The 17,642-nt window shown below is 59.6% G+C and overlaps 3 protein-coding genes across 3 annotated transcripts; 1 reads left to right on the top strand and 2 right to left on the bottom strand.

Annotated features, from left to right (window-relative positions):
* The first annotated feature begins 480 nt into the window (after positions 1 to 480).
* Positions 481 to 17,158, top strand: NECAB3 (N-terminal EF-hand calcium binding protein 3). The gene is made up of 13 exons (XM_028118766.2): positions 481 to 666; positions 2,633 to 2,657; positions 4,105 to 4,213; positions 5,160 to 5,185; positions 5,398 to 5,495; positions 13,894 to 14,030; positions 14,293 to 14,417; positions 14,557 to 14,636; positions 14,738 to 14,791; positions 15,319 to 15,431; positions 15,605 to 15,682; positions 16,155 to 16,246; positions 16,335 to 17,158. The coding sequence occupies exons 1-13, from the start codon at positions 547 to 549 to the stop codon at positions 16,361 to 16,363; spliced, it is 1,086 nt and encodes a 361-aa protein (XP_027974567.1). The 5' UTR covers positions 481 to 546; the 3' UTR covers positions 16,364 to 17,158.
* On the bottom strand, positions 6,961 to 7,698 carry ACTL10 (actin like 10). Its single transcript, XM_028118820.2, has one exon. It carries the CDS (start codon positions 7,696 to 7,698, stop codon positions 6,961 to 6,963), a length of 738 nt encoding a protein of 245 aa, XP_027974621.2.
* Positions 11,087 to 12,290, bottom strand: CUNH20orf144 (chromosome unknown C20orf144 homolog). Its single transcript, XM_028118821.1, has 2 exons — positions 12,162 to 12,290; positions 11,087 to 11,512 (listed from the first exon to the last, which is right to left on the bottom strand). Exons 1-2 carry the CDS (start codon positions 12,288 to 12,290, stop codon positions 11,087 to 11,089), a joined length of 555 nt encoding a protein of 184 aa, XP_027974622.1.
* Positions 17,159 to 17,642: the final 484 nt, after the last annotated feature.

The raw sequence follows: 17,642 nt of genomic DNA, 5'->3' as shown, positions 1-17,642 counted from the left end.
TCACTCTGTTGTACCGCAGTTTGCTGACCCTACAGCGGTGTGGGACCTGCCCTTGCTGGGCACGCGGTGCGACCCCTTCCATTCTGTTCCCGGCTGTGGAGCACTCCCGAGCCGCCAGGCACGCGCACAGCCAGTCCGAGCTGGAAGCGACCCCCGGGTGGTTCCTGGCTCCACAGTCGCCAACGCTCCGGGAGGCTCTGGTAGCAGAACCGCGGAGGCAAAAAGTGTTGGAGTTCTACTACGTGTAGCTCCTGCCCACCTGAAGGCTGGAGTCGGCTTTTCCAGTCTGGAAAGCGAGGCCCTCGGGAAGGGTGGGGGGGAGGGAGCCTCCGTGGCCGGCGGGGCGGGGAGTGGGGTGGGGGGTGGAGCCAAGCGGGGCGGGGCGGGGGGGCGGGGCCCTAGATGTCCGGGCTGGCGCCAATGGGCGGGCGGCCCCCCAGGTCCGGGGCGGCGGCGGCGGTGGTGGCGGCGGCGGCAGCGGCAGCGGCGGCGTCCAGAAGCGGGAGCCGCAGCCGAGCGAGCCGTTGCCGAGTGGCTAGCGGCGCCATGGCGTGCGCGGGGCTGCTCACCGTGTGCCTGATCCGGCCGCCCGCACCCGAGCCCCGGCGGCCCCCCGCGCCCCTGCCTGCCGCCGCCGGGCCCGCCGGACACGCGCTCTTCCAGGACGTGAGTGGGGCGCGGGCGGGGGTCGCGGGCCCTGTGGCTCTGGGGTTGTCGCTGTCTATCCAGCTCTGTCCTTTCTCTCCCGGTGTCTCGCTGGGCTCTGTCTCTCGCTGTCTCTCCTTGCCCCCGGCTCTGCGTCTGTGTGTGCATGTCTCTCCCTCCCGGTCTGTTTGGGCCCCTGCTTCGGTCCCGGGGTCTCTGCTTCTCGCTGTCTCTCTCCGACCCTGCTGTCTCTGTTCTCCCTCATCGTTTCCATTGTGTCCGTTCTCTGTCTCTCCCCTTGTCTCCTGGTTCGGGGTCACTGCCCCTGCTGTCCCCCCACCCCCACGTCCACCCTGTCTATGTGTCTGATGCCGTGGGGACGGTTAACACTCGATCACAGGAGCAGTCCTCTCTATGGCAACCCTAGGCTGGGCTGACCCGGGCACGGGAGCCCGGAAGAATAAACAGCCTCCTGACTTCTGACCCAGTGCTGACCCCAGGAGTCCCTCAGATCTGACCCAGGGGCCGTGGGGTCCCACAGCTGGTCAGGATTGCGCGCAGTGGTCTGTACGTCCCTCCTGTGGGTGGCAGGTGGGCCTGCAGCCCCCTGGGGGCACCAACATGGAGCAGCCTAGCGGGGCCTCGGTCCCTGCCCCAAGCCCCTTCCTCCCTTTCACCCTAGTGCTCAGCCCCTCCTGGCCCACTCATGCCCCGACTTTCAGAGGTCTCCGCCTGTGGGGAAGCTGGTGCTCCTGTCCCTTCCCTGCTTGCTGTCCCCAGTGACTCAGCACCTTGACCACAGTCCTCCTGGATGGAAGGGACCTGTCTGTCCTGCTTCCCAGATGGAAAAACCAAGGCCCGATGAGTTCAGACTATGTCTGCGATCACACATGGAGGCAGATGGATGCTAGGGCGTGGCCCCAGATGTCCTCACTCCTAGTGTCGCACCCCATCTCCATCTGCCCCAGTCAGGCCACACTGGGCTGCTGTGTGACCCTGAGCCAGTGGCAGGCCTTCTGTGAGTCAGGTTTCTGGCCAGGGGTTAGATTCATGCCAGTGCTTCACTGGCCCAGAGCAAACAGCTGGAGAGGAGTGGCTTTCAGGAGCTGGAGCTGCTAGGCGTTCTCTGTCCAGGCTTTGGCCTGCCCCTTCTCGCCAGGTGTGTTGGTCTCCCATTTGCTGGGCTGCTTTGGGTGACGTGGGAGTCTCTGGTCCCTGAACATGTCTTGACTCTGCTCCTCTCTGTCCGCCTCTGTTGCCCTTCATCTCTGCTTCTCTGTAAATGCAGTCTGTCCACCCTTGCTCTCTGCCACTCACTTCCCCTTGCACATGTACGTACACACACACACACATATACGTGAGCCTGCCCGAGGCCTTCACACTGAGTCAGACTCAGAGGAAGCCCCAGCCCTGAAAGGGTTAACCCCAGGCATCCACAAAGAAAGGACTAGCCACTGCCCGCATATCAGGGTCTTAAACAAGCACCTAGGGAAACAGCCTTGAACAGGCAGAATGTGGGATGGACCATGGCCATGCTGCAGAGTTGGGGGGTTCAGATCTGGGACAAGGGCCCAGGAACTGGGCCCATCTCCCTTCCTTCCTCAAGCTGGGACCGTGCCAAGGGCTGATGCATCAGACAGAATCCAGGATAGACTCTAGGTATGGGAGGTGGGGGTGCCGGAAGCTGGCCTGGAGCACCTGCCATGAGGGTGCTTGGTGGGGGGACCTGGCTGTTGGGAGACCCAGGAGGTCTCCCTGCAGGAGAAGTGAGCAAGTGGTGGGACCTGCTGTGTGATCTTCCTGTGCCCCTCTTGTTGGAAAACCTCCTGCAGGGCTGATCTGGGCAGGGAGTTGGGACCAGGCTGGGCAGGAGGAAGGGTGAGGTGGGGGCAGCCTGGCCAGCTGGGGCCCTAATGAGTTGGGTGGGGGGGCCTCTTGCCTCCTAGGCAGCACTCACAGTTCCCATCTGTGCCCCTTTGTCCTCTAGGTTTTCCGCAGAGCAGACAAGAATGGTAAGTGTGTCTTCCCCTGGGTCCACAGTATAGGGAAGGGTGGGAGACATCAGGGAGGCTCAGGGGAGTGTGGGGTTTGGGGGTACAGCCTAGAATGGAGAAGACTCTTGAGGAGACCCAAATCAGGAAGATCACTCAAGGCATCCTTCCCAGAGGGAGTGCTGTTTGGAGTTGAGCTTGGCAGGATGGAGAGTGGAGGGAATGTGGTTTAGTCAGAGGCTGGAGGTGGGGGTGTACTCTAACACAGTGCCCTGGCACAGTTGTGGGTAACTCTTCTATATGACTTCATGTTGTCCTCACATCTGTCAGCTAGGTGGGAACTCTTCACCCCATTTCACAGACGAAGGAGCAGAAGCCCAGAGAGGTGAAGTGGGTGGCCTAAAGTCACAAAGCCTTTTAAGTGGTGGGGCTTGAACCAGGGTCTGTGTGATGCTTTGTCCCAGGTTCCCTGTGTAAGGGGCTTGGAAAGGTGGGGTGATGGAGATGAAGCCCTAGATCTTTAGAGGGCTCAGTAACTTTCTGTATGACCAGCCACCTGGACCCAGGGAGGGCTTGCACAGGATGGTGCTGGGTCCAGAGAATCCGCTTCCCCTGCCCTGGGTCCTGGGCAGTCTCAGACCCGGGTCTGGGAAAACCTTGAAAGCTAAAGCAGGAGCCCTCAAGGGAGCCCGGAAGCAAGTTGCTGCCCACAGGTGACTTGGAGCAGCCCACTGTGCCCTGATTGGCCGGGTGAGGGTCTGAGCTGAGGCAGCCAGTCAGCCTCGGCCTCACTTCCGTCTGGGGTCTTCAGACCCTTTTGTGTAAGCCTCCTAGAGACAGGATCGTGTCCCAACTCACTGATCAGGACATTTGGATCACAGCGTCCTGCCTGGGGAGGCTCAGACCCTCCCCCAGCCCTGCTCCCCCAACCCCATCTGCTTACAGACCTTACAGGCCAAATCCCCAGTGTCTTTGGCCATTGCACCGTTGATTAGACTGTTACGAGGTCCCTGCATAGAGGAGGTTATTCCCTGCTGCTTCTTGCAGGGGCTCCAACTCTTAGGAAGATCTCATCTGCCTCCCAGTGGCTTCTCTGTGAAGGGCGTGGGTCCTGAGCAGCCTGGAGCCAGGCTGGCTGGCAGAGACTCAGCCCCCAAGTCCTCCGAGTGACGTCTAGGTCCTGCCATGATCTGGCCGTGTCCCAGGCTGTTCATTTGCATCTTCACTTGGCAAACATGTATTGAGTCCTGATGTAATGTGACGTGTACGCTGCCCTGTCCCTTAGGTGCCTGGAAAGTGGACCCTGCTGCCTTGGTGGGCACCTCCAGGGACCCTTTTGTCTCCAACAGCCAGGTCCCCCCACCAAGCTCAGAATTCCACTCCACCTGGCTGAGTAGTCGTTAGGGGGGGTCTGAATCTGGTGGCAGGGGTCAGGGATACCAGCTCTGCTCCCTGCCCCCCCCCCCAGATGATGGTAAGCTCTCATTTGAGGAATTCCAGAATTACTTTGCTGATGGGGTTCTCAGCCCTGGGGAGCTGCGGGAGCTGTTCAACGGCATTGATGGGCACTCCACCAAGTAAGTACGAGAGGGGGTGGGTGAGCCGTGGGTAGATGTGAGGCTAGGTTATCCCAGCCGCACTGTGTCCCCTGCTGCCTCAGTTCCTTATGGAGGATGGGGGGTTGCATAGGGAGAGAGGTGCCGGGGCCCGATGCCAACTTCACCCGCCCACTCACCCCCCTCCCTGGCTCCAGCCTTGTCCATCACACTCCTTCCAGCTGGGACCCCAAAATAGCCAGGTCTGAGTCACCGCCCATGGTTCAGCCCACAGTGTCCCCCCTCCCCATTCCCGCTTCCTGCAGGGACCAGAGGATGCCAGCTTCCACCCGTGGATGCAAGTGCACCAACACGCACTTACCTCCCCGTGTGTGTTCCTTAGCGGCAGCTGCACGCTTTCCTCCCTGTGCTTCCTCACATGCGTGCACATGCACACACAGCTGTCCCTCCCTGTCCCCTCGCATCTCCTTAGAAATAATTCCAGACTCTGGGTCAGCATTCAAGGTTGCCGTGCCCTTCCCTATTCTGGAGCCTGAGCCAGACCTTTTTGTCTGCAGTGCCGCCACCTCCCTACCACCAGACACTCCAGTCAAATCCCTTGTCCTTCAATGCCTAACTAAAGCAGCCTCCTCCGGGAAGCCCTCCCTAACCTACCAAGTAATACCCTGTGCTTTCTCTGGACTTCCCCAGACCTGGCTTCCCCTTCCCAGCTCTGACCCCTCCTCTCTGGCCTGTGTCCACATTTCTCTCCCTGGGCCTGAAAGCCCCTTGGAGGCCAAGAGTGGGTCTGAATTTTTACCCTCCGTAGTACCCTCGCTGCCCCTCTCGGCCCACTGAGCCACTTCACCTGGGGTAGAGGCAGGATCAGGCTGAGCTGGGCAGGCGGTGGGAGGGGCATTGGCTTCAGAGTCCCAGGTCACAGGCTTACGTCTGTGGGACTGAAGGGTGCCTTCTCTTTTCCCCACAGCAATTTGGAAACAGAGAGACTGTGTGGTGAGTAGGCCCACGGGAGCTCCGGTCTCCTGGGACCCCTGGGCAGGTGGGCAAGATGAGAGGCTGTTCCTCCTCTCCTAATGTAACAGGATGGGCTTGGCTCAGGATATGAGGCCTGGTTGGCTGCAGAGGAATTCCAGGTTGGGGTAAATGAGGCCATGGAGCAGGTGGGGGGTGGTCCGGGAACCTTTGAGCACCTCCTCTGCCCACAGACTATTTCTCAGAACACCTGGGTGTCTACCGGCCCGTGCTGGCTGCCCTGGAGTCGCTGAACTGTGCAGTGCTCACTGCCATGGACACCACCAAGCTGGTGAGTGGAGGGCTTGATGCTGGAAGGCTGGGAACAAGGGCAGGGGTGTCTGCTGTGCTGTGGGAGCCTCTGCTGCCACAGCTCAGGGCTTGGGTTCAAATCATGACTCTCTTGCTTCCTAGCTGTGTACCTTTATCTCTCTGGGCCTCAGTTTTCTCATCTGTAAACTGGGGATAATAATAGAGCTTACCTGCATACGTTTGGTGTGACAGTTAAATGAGAGTGAAGGCAGGGATTTTTGCCTTTCTTGTTCTCGGCCCTTATTTCCAGCACCCAGCACTGTGCCTGGCACACAGAAGCCACTTGATACCTAGAGCTGCTGCTGCTGTTGTTTCTGTTATTGGCGAGGCCTAACTCTTGTGGGGTATGGTGCCCAGGACCCAGCAGGGATGGGGTGGGAGGTGGGGCATGCTCACACACGGCCACAGGCCCACGCTGGTGTGTGGAACCTGGGGGTGGGGGGCAGGGCCTCGCCCAAGGACATGGGTAAAGCTGGTATGTGTTCCCCCAAGTGTTTGTATGCACGTGTGGCCACCTGTGCGTATAAGCACAAACAGTGCTCACAGCCAGGGCTCTAGGCTCTTGGATAGTGACTTCGAAAACACAAGCCACACCTCCCTTTGTGTGTTTCTTTTAAGAAATGTCTCCGCCCCGGGGCGCCTGGGTAGCTCAGTTGGTTAAGCGACTGCCTTCGGCTCAGGTCATGATCCCGGAGTCCCGGGATCGAGTCCCGCATCGGGCTCCCGGCTCAGCAGGGAGCCTGCTTCTCCCTCTGACCTTCTCCCCTCTCATGCTGTTTCTCTCTCTCTCTCTCTCTCAAATGAATGGATAAAATCTTTAAAAAAAAAAAAAAAAAGAAATGTCTCCACCCCGCTTTGTCCCATAGCTCTTAATAACGAGGCAAGGAGGGAACAGGGAGGCGGCCCAGGATTGTGCCTGACCTCACTTTTTACAGAAGGGGAAACTGAGGCCCTCAGTGAGTCAATGATCAGCTGAGGACAGGGCTTCCTTTTCTGGCTGCTTCCACATGCGATTTTGTCCGTTTTCAAAGGGTCACCCCTTGAAGCTTGGCATAGGATGGGAATCCAAGCAGTACTGGGTGAGGGGTTGACGTGTTGTAACTATTTCCGTATCTGTGGCCTGAACACAAGTGCGGGTGTTGCATTCCTTGTTGCCATGGAAACAGGGCCCTGGGGGTAGGCACCTGGACTGGTATTCTCTGAACTGGCACTGGTTAGGGTAGATTCAAACTGCAGGTCGAAGTGAGGGTCCTAGAGGTCCGGACCACCTCCTCCTGGCTCAGGAAGAGTTAGGGGCCACCCATCGGCACATGAGGACTCTGCCAGCTCTGATCACTTGAGACTTTTATCTGGAACTCAGTGCCTCCGACGGAGTATAGCTCAGCCCACCGAGCCTCCCCCTCCGCAGCCCCCCCGGTGGCGCCTCCTCTCCAGTACAGCGTGACTCAGTCGAACACTTCGTGCACCAGCCGGGAGCCACACTCCTGGTACATGGCCCGGGTTATCCAGCGGCACTGGAAGGAGCGCAGCGAGGCCACCATGGAGCCGCCTGTCCATACTGCTGTGCCACGCCCAGGCGCCGCCACCAGGCACGGCCTCAGCGCCCCGTAGCCGTGCCTCCGGCACTGCGCCTCCAGCTCCATTTCCAGGCGCTTGGTGAAGCCAGGGAAGAGTGTGGAGCCACCGGCCAGCACCACGGTGTCAGCCAGCCGCTTCCGGAGCGTTGCGGGAACCTTCTGCAGTGCCCGGAAGACCAGTGCGGGCAGGCCCGGCCTGGCCTGGCCTAGCAGACTCGGCTGGAAGATGGGTTCTGGGCAGCGGAAGCGCTCGCTGCTGAGACAGACGGAGTACCCATTGCCTAAGCAGAAACTGACCGGATGGTGGCGGTCAGGGTTACGAAGGTCCCCCTCAAAGTCCAGTGACACATAGCAGTAGCTTTTCTTGAGCTGTGTGATGGCCTTGCGGGGCAGGGCCTGCAGCTGTAGGTGGGGGCATGCTGCCACCAGCAGGTCCCGCAGGTAGCGTGACAGGGTGCTGCCTGCCACGTCCAGCCGGAACGTGGCCTCGTGCCGCGCGTGGCCCGCATAGATGGGCGTGGCGTGGCACACGCCCGCGCCTGCCTCCACAGCCAGCCCGCTGAACGCGCCAGTGGAGCAGAGCGCCAACAACGCTGTGCTGGCCATGTGGCACGCGGGCACTGCCAAGGTCTCGAACAGCAGCTCGGCTATCCTGTCGCGGCCCGCTGGCGGCGCCGACGGCGAATCACTCACTAGCACGGGCCACTGCTCCGGGCACACCCGCAGGCCGCCCACCAGCAGGCGCTCCCACAGCCCCTCCAGCGCCTCCCAGTCCACCACCACGCCGTGCTTGATGGGGTGCGCCCGCGCCACGCCACCCATCAGCTCGCCGCCCAGTGCCCCCGGCGGCACCGGCCGGTCCCAGCTGGGCACCAGGCTGGAGCTCTTCAGCACCAGGCGCGGCTGGTGCTCGCCCGCGAAGCCCGCCTTAATGAAGCCCGAGCCCTGGTCTATGACCACTGCCACGCGGCCCAGCGAGGGCGGCCGACGGACCCGCCTGCTTCCGGACACCGATGCCACCGTGGCTTTCTGGGCTCCGCCCCGCCGCGTGCCTGAGGCTCCGCCCGCCTTTCAGCTCTTGGCTCTGGCCCCAGGCCTAAGTCCCGGCCTTTCTGGCTACAGAACTAGGGCTCTCAATTTTTGGCTGCAGCCTCTGGTCTGGAGCTCCCACTCTTCCCGTCAGACTGGACGTCCCTTTTCAGCTCTTGGCTCCGCCCACGGGCCCGAGGCCCCGCCCCCGGCTCAAGGGCCAGTCTCCCGCTCTCAGCGGGCTTCCGCCGCTTCAGACCTTCTTTGCCCTCCTGTGGCTCCAGACTCAAGACTCCACCTTGCACCAGACCCGCCTGAGGACTCACCTCCGCTGCGCGGCCCACTCATTCGGCCCTGGCGGAGGTGGATGATGAGAGGGCCGCATCAAATCCTAAATAAGGAGAAGCTGCCCGGAGCAGCATAACTCTTAACAATTAAGGGGCCTTGTGGCAATGTTCTGGGGACATATATCCTCCCGTGGGGACCCAGGAGTCCAGCCCAGTCCTTGAGCCCCAGGCGGTCTCCTGACACCTCTCTCCTGGCCTTAAGTCTTTCCTGGTTGTGTTGGTGGAACGGGGTGGTCAGAGAAGGAAGGAAAAGAACTTGGATTGGACTCATTGTGACCTCAGTCCTCAGTACCTGCTGTGCTTCCTTCCCCACAGCCCTCTCCATCCATGAAAACTTCCTGGACACATCTACTCTCCTGGGACAAGGCCAAGAGCAGTGATTTTGGCATTGGGGTATCTGGCCTCAGCTGCACAACCAATCTGATTCCCTCCCCAAACCCCTTCAGATTATCTGATGTATTCTGGCTAGATGTACAGCCAACCACCCTCCCCCTTCCCTGCCCCAATCCAGTGCTGACGAGAAAGCTCTTAATCACAGATCTACAGCCACTCTGAGGACCTCTGTGTTCAGCCCTGAGGGGCCCAGACAGTCCACATAGGGACCCTACCTTCAGGGGCTTCCATGTATGGACTCTTGTGGACCTGAATTTGTGACTCAGTTCTGAAGACCACGACTCATTGTTTGCCCCTGAGCAAGTCCTAATTTCTCTCTGGGCTCAGTTTCTTCCACCAAAAGGTAGTTCTAATCCTCACACAGGAAATTTCCTAGGCCACTTGTCTCTGCAGAGTCTATTCTCCTTAGGACCATTTTGGTTTCAAGTAGGAAAGCTACTCAGGTGAACTTAAGCTAAAATAGGGATTTTATTACAAGGATATGTCTTATATATACATATATATATATATTTAAGATTTTATTTCTCTGACAGAGAGAGACACAGCGAGAGAGGGAACACAAGCAGGGGGTGTGGAGAGGGAGAAGCAGGCTTCCCGTGGAACAGGGAGCCCGATGCGGGGCTCAATCCCAGGACCCTGGGATCATGACCTGAGCTGAAGGCAGACGCTTAATGACTGAGCCACCCAGGCGCCCCAAGGATCTTGTATGTCTTATGGATACCAAGGGCAAAGATGAAATCAGGTTTTGGGAACAGACTGGAAGTAGGGCCTGACTCCAGGATGTGTACTGTCTGCATTATTTTTTTTATTCTTCCAAAGACCGGCTTAAGCCCATGCATGTTTATGTAGCAGTCTCTCACAGCTCCTGAATTACAGTCCCAGGGAAGAGGCTGGTAAGACCAGCCTTGGCCAATCACGTATGGCCAGGATGTGTGGCCACATTGAGGAACATGGTTACCATGATTGTGACCACATGGATGGTAGGAAAAGGTTTGTTCTTACAAGCATTTGGAGAGATGCTATGGGTCATGCAACCTCCAGCCTGATGCAGGGGGATATGGAAGGGATATCGATTGTGTTGACACTAACGAAAGTGCATCTTCAGCAGAAGCTGGGCCTATGTCTTTAATAAGCTGGGACCTTCACCCCTGCTGCATCTGCCCCCTTTGGGACTTTCTGAGGCGGTCACAAGTAGAAGGTTGGCTACAGTTTTGGTAGAGCTGGGGCAGCACTCAGGTCTGGAGCTGGGTTTGGGACCCAGGAGAATGAGAACAAGCAGCTGGATCCTTCTCACAGAAAGCATGCCGGCCCCTCCTGGGTGAGTGAGGGAGGTGAACCTTGCATTGGAGAGCACAGTGGTGATATGGCTAGAGCAGGGTTGAGGATAGGAGTCACTCAGAAGCCCTAGAAGGAGAGACTGAGGCTGGGGGCTGGGCCTGCACATGACAACAGTAAGTTTGGGCATTTCCCTGTGGGCCACGGAGAACCGGTGGGGGCTTATGAGGAGAGTGAACTGTCCTACAGCTGGCTAAGTGGTTTGGAAGAAGTCTCTGGCTGCAGTGTTGGCAAAGGGATGGCACAGGGTAGGTTGGGAGACAAGTGACTGAGGTGACTTGGGGGTTACCAAGCACATTGGGGCAGGAGTGAGGGATTAGAGGCCCACAGAGCCCAGCCTCTCCACCTGGGTGCTCTCACGGGCAGACTGTGAGTCCCAGGCCCCAGCCCTGCTGATCGTGGGGCCTTCTCAGTTCTTTCCAGGGTGGTGGCTGTTTGCCTGGAACCCTCCCCGTGCCTAAGGACTTGTGAATGTTGGGGACATTTGGAGATGTTAGACTTCTGTGGGAAGCAGGCCCCTCCTCCTAGCTTGGCCAAGCTGGGGTTTGCCCAAACTCACCTCCCTTGGGCCTGCAGACCTTGAAGGTTCTGACCAGGGCCTGGAGTTGCTGGGAGGAGGAAAACAGCTTCCCTCCACTGTGGCTGGGTGCCCCTCCCCAGCTCGGGGTGGGGGTTCTGTCGCTTCGGTCACAAGGAGAAGGCACCAACAGTTTTGGCTCCAGGCCGTGGCCGTTGCTCTGCCATCAATACTCCCATTTCATCCCTGTCTCGCTCTGGGCCTCAGTTTCCTCCACCCAGCTCCGTGTTGCGCCGCCTCGGACAGAGCTAGCGGGCGCCAGGGTTGCTATGCGCTCTTTATTGGGCCGGGGGCCGCGGACCGGGCCGGGCGCTCAGGGCCGCGGGCGACGGCAGCGGCGCCGCTTCCGCGGCTGCTCCTCGGCGGGGTCGGCATCGCGGTCCACCTCGCTCTCGGTCAGCAGGCGCGCATACAGCCGCTGCCAGCCCGGCGCCACCGTGGCTCCGCCCCCCGCTCCGGTCCCGCCCCCGGGCGCGCCCGCCGCGCAGCGCCCCTCCTCCTGCAGCCGCGCGTCCAGCAGCAGCAGCAGGACCAAGATCTTCTTCATCTCGCGCGCGCGTACGCCCTCGCGCCGATCAGCGCCGTCGCCCGCTCCTCGCAGCATGGGCGCCGCCGCCGGGGAGCCCACCGGGCCGCCCGTTGCGTCCTCGCCTGGTCGTCCAGGCCGCGCGCTGGGGCCCGCCGCCACCTCGGCTAGCTGCTGCCGCTTGTCCAAGGGGAAAAGCAGCACGATCTTGGCCTGGGGGAAGAGCGCCCCGCGTCTTCTTGCTGAGGATCCTTACCCACCAGGTCCTGTCTCCTGGGACTCTGTTCCCTTTACGTTTCCAGGGGGCGGGAGTGGGTCTCCCCCTACCCCATCGCCCAGGACCCCTGCCTTCCCTCTGGATACCCTTACCCACCCGAGGTTGACCTCCCGAGACCTTGCACCGTCGACGTATATGGGATTCTTTGCCTGCCCTCCTAGCGTTGGTGCTGGGACTCTAACCCACCCCAGAAGAATAGCACATTTTGTGGCTAGAAGCTGGAAAGGGGGCATAAGAGAACACCCTGTGCCCATAGCCTCTGTGGTTCCAACTAGGGCTGATTCTCATTGCTGAGCCCTCTACCCGTCTGTTAAGAGTTGGGAGAATCCCTTCCTGCCCACCCTCCTGGACTCCCAAGTCTCCTGGTTTCTCCTGGTTTCTTGAATCCCTGCCCTCCCTTCTGGGCTGTTAGGACCCAACCACATCCACGTAGATTCCTGGGACCCTCATCCTCAGGAGGGGTTATCCAAGCCTTTCTATGGCCCTCGGACTTATGCCCACAAGGCCTAGACTCCCAGCATTCCCTCTTGCCCACCTGTTCAAGTACCCCTGGCTCCCACCTACCCCCAGCACCCTGGCACTCACGCTTGGCTTCTTCCGCTTGAGGTGGCTGAAGAACTGCTGTTTCCGCCCAGCCTTGTCCATATCGGGCGGCCTCTCCTTGCAGGCCTCCTTGGGCACTTTGGTCCTCTTGTGAGAACTGTTGTTTCCCATGGCAGGGCTGGTCACCACTGGGGGCCACAGCCCATGCTGCCTCTGCCCTGCCTTCTGGCTGGGTGGGGCGGGGGGGGGGGCCCTGCCCCTGCTCTGTCCCGTGGAGGCCACATTGTGACCTCATGGGTAAACCTCACCAGCTCCAGACTCAAAAGCTCCTCCTCCCAGAACCCACAGGCACATCTTGGCTCGGTTTATTCTGTGATTTATGGCTTTGGTTTCTCAACTATAAAACTCGGCTAATAATCACGAATGAGGCAATGCTCGTAAAGTGCTTAGTGTTGAGTAGGGAGGAATTTTTGTGGTCTGGGTTTGAATTCTGACTCTGCCACTAACAGTTGAGTGATCTTGGCCAAGGTAATCAACTGCTCTAGGCCTCAGTCTTCTCACCTGCAAAATGGGGCCAATTATGGTTCCTGTAAATTGCTATGAGGATTAAATGAAATTCTCCTTTGAACATGGCCTGGCAAAGGGGGGGTACTGTTATGTTAGCCAGGTTTTTTGGTTGCAAGTAACGGAGACTGATTCATCATCTTAAGTGCTCAAAAGGGAATTTATTGGAAGGATTTCAGGGAGCTCAGAGCATGGCCAGGAAGTCTGGAGACCAGGCTTGGAGAGACAGGACAGAGGCCATCAGCTCAAGAGTGAGGACTCAGCCCCCATTCTGTTCCCGCCTCCCAGCTCATAAGCCTGGCCCAGCAGGGCTCATTTGATGGCTGAGCTGAGGCAGGTCATGGACAGGAGATGAAGCCCCCTATGGATGGTGCCTCTGGAGCCCCTCGTGGAGGGTGGACAAGCCCCTGGCTGGACCATGGGTCCTCAGGACTCCCATCCTGCTCTGTGTCCTGTGTAGGAATTAACTCATTGAAGTTTTTCAACAGCTCAGTGAGATGGCTGCTATCATCCCTGTTTTCTGGGTGAGGAAACTGAGGCACAAGGAGGTGAAGGTAGTTGGAGAGTCTCTGAGCATCCCACATGAGCAGCATAGGGCCTGGCATATGTCAGCCTTGTCTTTCTGCCCACGATGGGAGGGGCTGAGTGGAGGCTAGTGATGTAGGGATCAGTGCTGGTGTGTGTGTAAGGACAGGGACCTGGCTGGCTGGCTTGTATCTGCAGCTCCTAGGAGAAGGTAAAAGTTTTGTTGCATGGATGAGTGAATGAATGAATGCATGCATAATTATGAGTTTAGGGCCAGCTGGTGAGTATGGGGCCACATCACACCATCATTTTGCCTCATTTGTCAAAACTGGCTTTTGGATGCCCTGTGACCTGCCCTACCCCTCACCTGCCTACCTGTATGTGGGGCCACACTGGCTGAAGGTGGCGTCCCAACAGGGAAGGGGCCTTGGGGCCCAGAAAACGGCAGATGCCTCCCTGTTAAGTTGGCCTCACACCTCCCAGGAAGGAAAGCCAGGCAGACGAGGAGGGTCCAGGCCTGGCTCCCAGTCCCAACACTGTTCTGCTCCCATTGCATGCTCTCTGCTCTTCATGCTGTCTCCGTTGCTTTGATGGGCAAGGGGTAGGGGGACGGGGCAGTGGCTCCCCGTTCAGAAATAATAGGCTTGAGACCAGGAAATGTTGACCATGTCCCCTCTGCCCCCAGGAGTATGAGCGGGCCTCCAAGGTGGACCAGTTTGTGACGCGCTTCCTCCTGCGGGAGACGGTGAGCCAGCTACAAGCCCTGCAGAGCTCGTTGGAAGGGGCATCAGATACCCTGGAGGCCCAGGCCCGGGGCCCACGGTATGTGAGGTGCCCCGCTGGTCGCCGTCGCCACATTCCAGGGCCCTCAGCTTCCATCACATTCCGTAGCTCCAGTATCCCAGAGCTCACATTCTTGTTGGCAGGGAGGCCAAGAAGGGGTGAGAGGGGGTGGCTGGCTTTGAGGCTGGGTCTCAATGTCCCCGGAAGCCTGTTTTGCCCCACCCAGGCCTGGCCCTGTTCTGGGGCCCCAGTCCTTGGCCTGTGGGTCTGGGAGCAGCCGGTCGACCTTCCACTTCCCTAGGTCAGACGAAGACAGTGTGGGGGTGCAGAGCAGGCCCCACGGCAGTCGGCGGGTAGGGCGCAGGGCCCTGCGGAGCATCGGTCGGTCACCCACCTGGTCTCCTGGCTCCTCCGCCTCAGACACAGGTGGGCCTGTGGCAGCGTGGGAGGTCTGGCTGAGGAGGGTGCCGGGCGGGCGCAGTGCCCACCCCTCCACTGTCCCTGAGAGGCTTCCCCACGTGCGGGGCCCGTGCCAGACTTCCCCACCATGGGTCTCCCACCCCAGGGCAGAGCTCGGGAGCCGAGATGCGGTGGCGGCTCCAGGTCAACCGTCTCCAGGAGCTCATTGACCAGCTCGAGTGTAAGGTGAGGGTCATGTGGCCAGTGCCCCAAGGGGGAGGACCTTCCTGGAATCCGTCTGAGCCAGACACGGTGGGGGCCCTGCCCACACTCTGCGTCCCTCACAGGCCCCCAGGCTGGAACCTCTGCACGAAGAGGAGCTTACCAAGGGGCCTGACTCGGTAAGTCCAGGAGAGGGACAGGCAACTGGGCATCGTGCCAGGAGGAGGTGCTCATTAAGTGAGGGGACTCACGGGCCTGCTGCCCACTTGGCCTCTAGGTTATACAGATGCCCTTTTCCCAGGCTGGTCCAGCCCTCGTCCCCCAGGCCTGGCAGCAGGCGCCAGGCCCGGTCCTTGCTGTGGGACCGTGTATAAGTCCCGGCCCCTCTCTGGGCATTAGTCTCCCTCATCTGCATCCCTGAAAGCTGGTCTGGGTAGCATGGTTGGAGGTTGGAGGGAGGAAATGGTGGCATACTGCAGGAGAGAGAGACAGTGGCAGGATCAAGGCAGTGACCTTGGCCGTGGGGAGAGGAGGATGGAGTCAGGGATGCGGGGGGGGGGCGGAGGGGCGGGTTGGGCAGGAGCTTGATCTCATGGCAGGCCAGCGCTGGTGCAAGTCAGACAGGGCGGGGTCTTCCTGAAGGCCACATCCCGTCCCTCGCTGAGCCCTGCCTTACCCTGGCTGACCAGGTGGCCTCTCTTGCTAGCACATCCTCGTGGCCCAGAGGCAGGTGCAGGTGGCGGAGGAAGCCCTGCAGGATTTCCACCGTGCCCTGTGCTGCTACGTGGACTTCACAGGGGCCCAGAGCCATTGCCTGCAGTGAGTCCCCAGCTGGCTAGTGGGCTGGCCAAGGTCGGGGCGGGGGTGGTGAGTAGGGCAAAGTGCCGGGGGGGCTGGGCATCCTGGGCCAGGACTCCCATTAGACACCCCGGCTGGGTGGGCAGTGGTGGTGGTAGCCTGGGCTTGGCCTGGCCATCTCTTTGGTCCCACAGTGTGTCTGCCCAGAAGATGCTAGACAATGCCTCTTTCACCCTGTATGAGTTCTGGCAGGATGAGGCCTCCTGGAGAAGGTATGAATGGTGTCTGAAAACTAACGTGTATTGAGTATGGGCCCTGGAGTGAGTCAGGCCATGGTCCCAATCATCCGCTATCAGACCCTGGCTGTGTGACTTTGGGAGGGTTACTTATCCCCTCCGAGCCCCAGCGGTGTCCTTTCCAAAATGAGAGTGGTAAGAGGTCCACCCTCCTGTGAGCCAAATGAGACAGCAGATGAAGACCTGAACACAGCGCTGGGGGCAGGGTAGAGAGCAGGCACTCGGGGAACTGCGCCACAGCCTGTGCCAGGCACCCATGGGTTACACTTCATGTAATCCTCCGCGTGTCCTGCTACAGTATGCACTCTTGCCCCCAGTTCACAGGGGGAGCTGAGGCTCAGAGCCAGTAGGAGGCAGGACTGGGGAGGGAGTGGGGAGCTCTCAACCAGGTGGTCTTGTCCTCTGGGGGACGAGCTCCAGCCTCAGGTCACTCCATGAACCTCCCCAGGCACCAGCATTCTGCCTGTAGTAAGGCCTTCCAGCGCATCCTCATTGACTACCTTCGGGCTCCGGACACCCTCACCACTGTGTTCTTCCCAGGTATGCTGTGGCCCCCAACCCTCTCTACAGCCGTATGGAGTGGCAGTGGGCCCCTGATGCCTTCTGATCCTCAACCTCTGACCCCTAGCCTCCTGGTGGATTATGAATAATAACTGAGCCTGACCTGCATAAGCCAAGGCCCTGGGGCCCTCCCTGCCTCATTCTGGAGCTTCTGGACTGGTCAACTCAGCACCAAGACCAAGGACGTGGCCACTCTTAGACCTGGGGCTGGGCTCTTAGAGGTGCCCCCCGCCCCCCCTCCCCCCGACCCAGCCGGTGGAGAGTCCCTCAGCCCAGGGATCAGGGACTGGGCTGCTTGCTTTCTGTTTATCAGTGTATTCTATTTGAATCTTTAGCCTCTGAGGCACTCTGGCCTCTGCCTGGCTCAGGAGGCTTGGATTCTGGTCCCCTTCTGTCCCAGCCTTGTTGTGGGACACAGAGCAGGTCGCTTCCCTCTCTGGGTGGGCCTTGGGCTGTCTGGCTGCCTAGTGGGTACCCTGCTTTCTTCCTGCTGCCTTGGGGCCAGGCTTCTGCTCTTCCTCAACCAGCCGCAGAACCAGGGCTGATGCTCAGGGACACCACCCCCCCACCAAACCTCGACCCCTGAGGCTGGGCCGGATCCGTCTGCAGTGTGGGGTAAGGACCTGGGTGTCCCCATCACCCTCCTGGGCTGGCAGGCTCCCAACTCTTCCAGCACCTTCCGCTGCACCAGAGCCTTCTGCAGGATCCTGGTTGGTTTGCATGTCATTTGCATATCATTTGCATGCTCATGCCCACCCGTACTCAGGGCACTATGGGAAGTCCCAAGGTGACCTTGCCAAGTAGCAATAATTTGGGCCCACTGTCACCTGCTCCCCCTGAGATACCTCTGAGCCCCAGCCCAGGACCCCAGCCCAAAGGCAATAAAGGAAGTGGTCACCTCTGGTGGTGTGTCCTCTCTCTCCCTCGGCAAGAAGGCCAGGCTTTGGGGTTGGTTTGTATATCACACCAGCCACTCAGGGCTGGCAACCTTTCTTTAGAAATCAACTGTTTCTCATCTTGGGCTCCCGTTCTCTCCAGACGGTGGGAACTTCACAGCTAACCTGTTTCCTCAACTCAGGGCCCTCTCACCTCCACAAACCCTGGTTCTGGGGTCTTGCCTGGGAAAGGAAGTGAACTGGATCGGGTTTCTGCTCTCAGCTCCCTGAAAACTGGCTGGCTATTCTAGCTTCACCATCACCCTCCTTGCCAACAGGGTGTGATCTGGAGTTGGGGGCACAGAGCCTTCTCAGGGTCCCAGACAGTGTGGCTGGATGCCTGTGAGAAGTCCTGTCCCCTGACAGAACCTTCCTCCCCGAGCCCCTTCCAGACTGGCTTTGTCACCACCCCTGTCACCTGACAGAACCAGGTGCGGAAT

The sequence above is a fragment of the Eumetopias jubatus genome, unplaced genomic scaffold, assembly GCF_037043125.1.
Source record: "Eumetopias jubatus isolate StellerSeaLion01/CBP00866 unplaced genomic scaffold, mEumJub1_p1.0 scaffold_9, whole genome shotgun sequence".
In the NCBI taxonomy this organism is placed as follows: Eukaryota; Metazoa; Chordata; class Mammalia; order Carnivora; family Otariidae; genus Eumetopias; species Eumetopias jubatus.
This window is presented reverse-complemented; position numbering and strand designations above follow the sequence as displayed.

Coding starts and splice junctions, on each gene's coding strand:
- CUNH20orf144 (XM_028118821.1), bottom strand. CDS start 12,290: ATGGGAAACAACAGTTCTCACAAGAGGACCAAAGTGCCCAAGGAGGCC. Junction 11,513..12,161: donor TCAAGCGGAAGAAGCCAAGC/GTGAGTGCCAGG, acceptor CTCTTCCCCCAG/GCCAAGATCGTGCTGCTTTT.
- NECAB3 (XM_028118766.2), top strand. CDS start 547: ATGGCGTGCGCGGGGCTGCTCACCGTGTGCCTGATCCGGCCGCCCGCA. Junction 2,658..4,104: donor CCGCAGAGCAGACAAGAATG/GTAAGTGTGTCT, acceptor CCCCCCCCCCAG/ATGATGGTAAGCTCTCATTT. Junction 5,186..5,397: donor GGAAACAGAGAGACTGTGTG/GTGAGTAGGCCC, acceptor CTCTGCCCACAG/ACTATTTCTCAGAACACCTG.
- ACTL10 (XM_028118820.2), bottom strand. CDS start 7,698: ATGGCCAGCACAGCGTTGTTGGCGCTCTGCTCCACTGGCGCGTTCAGC.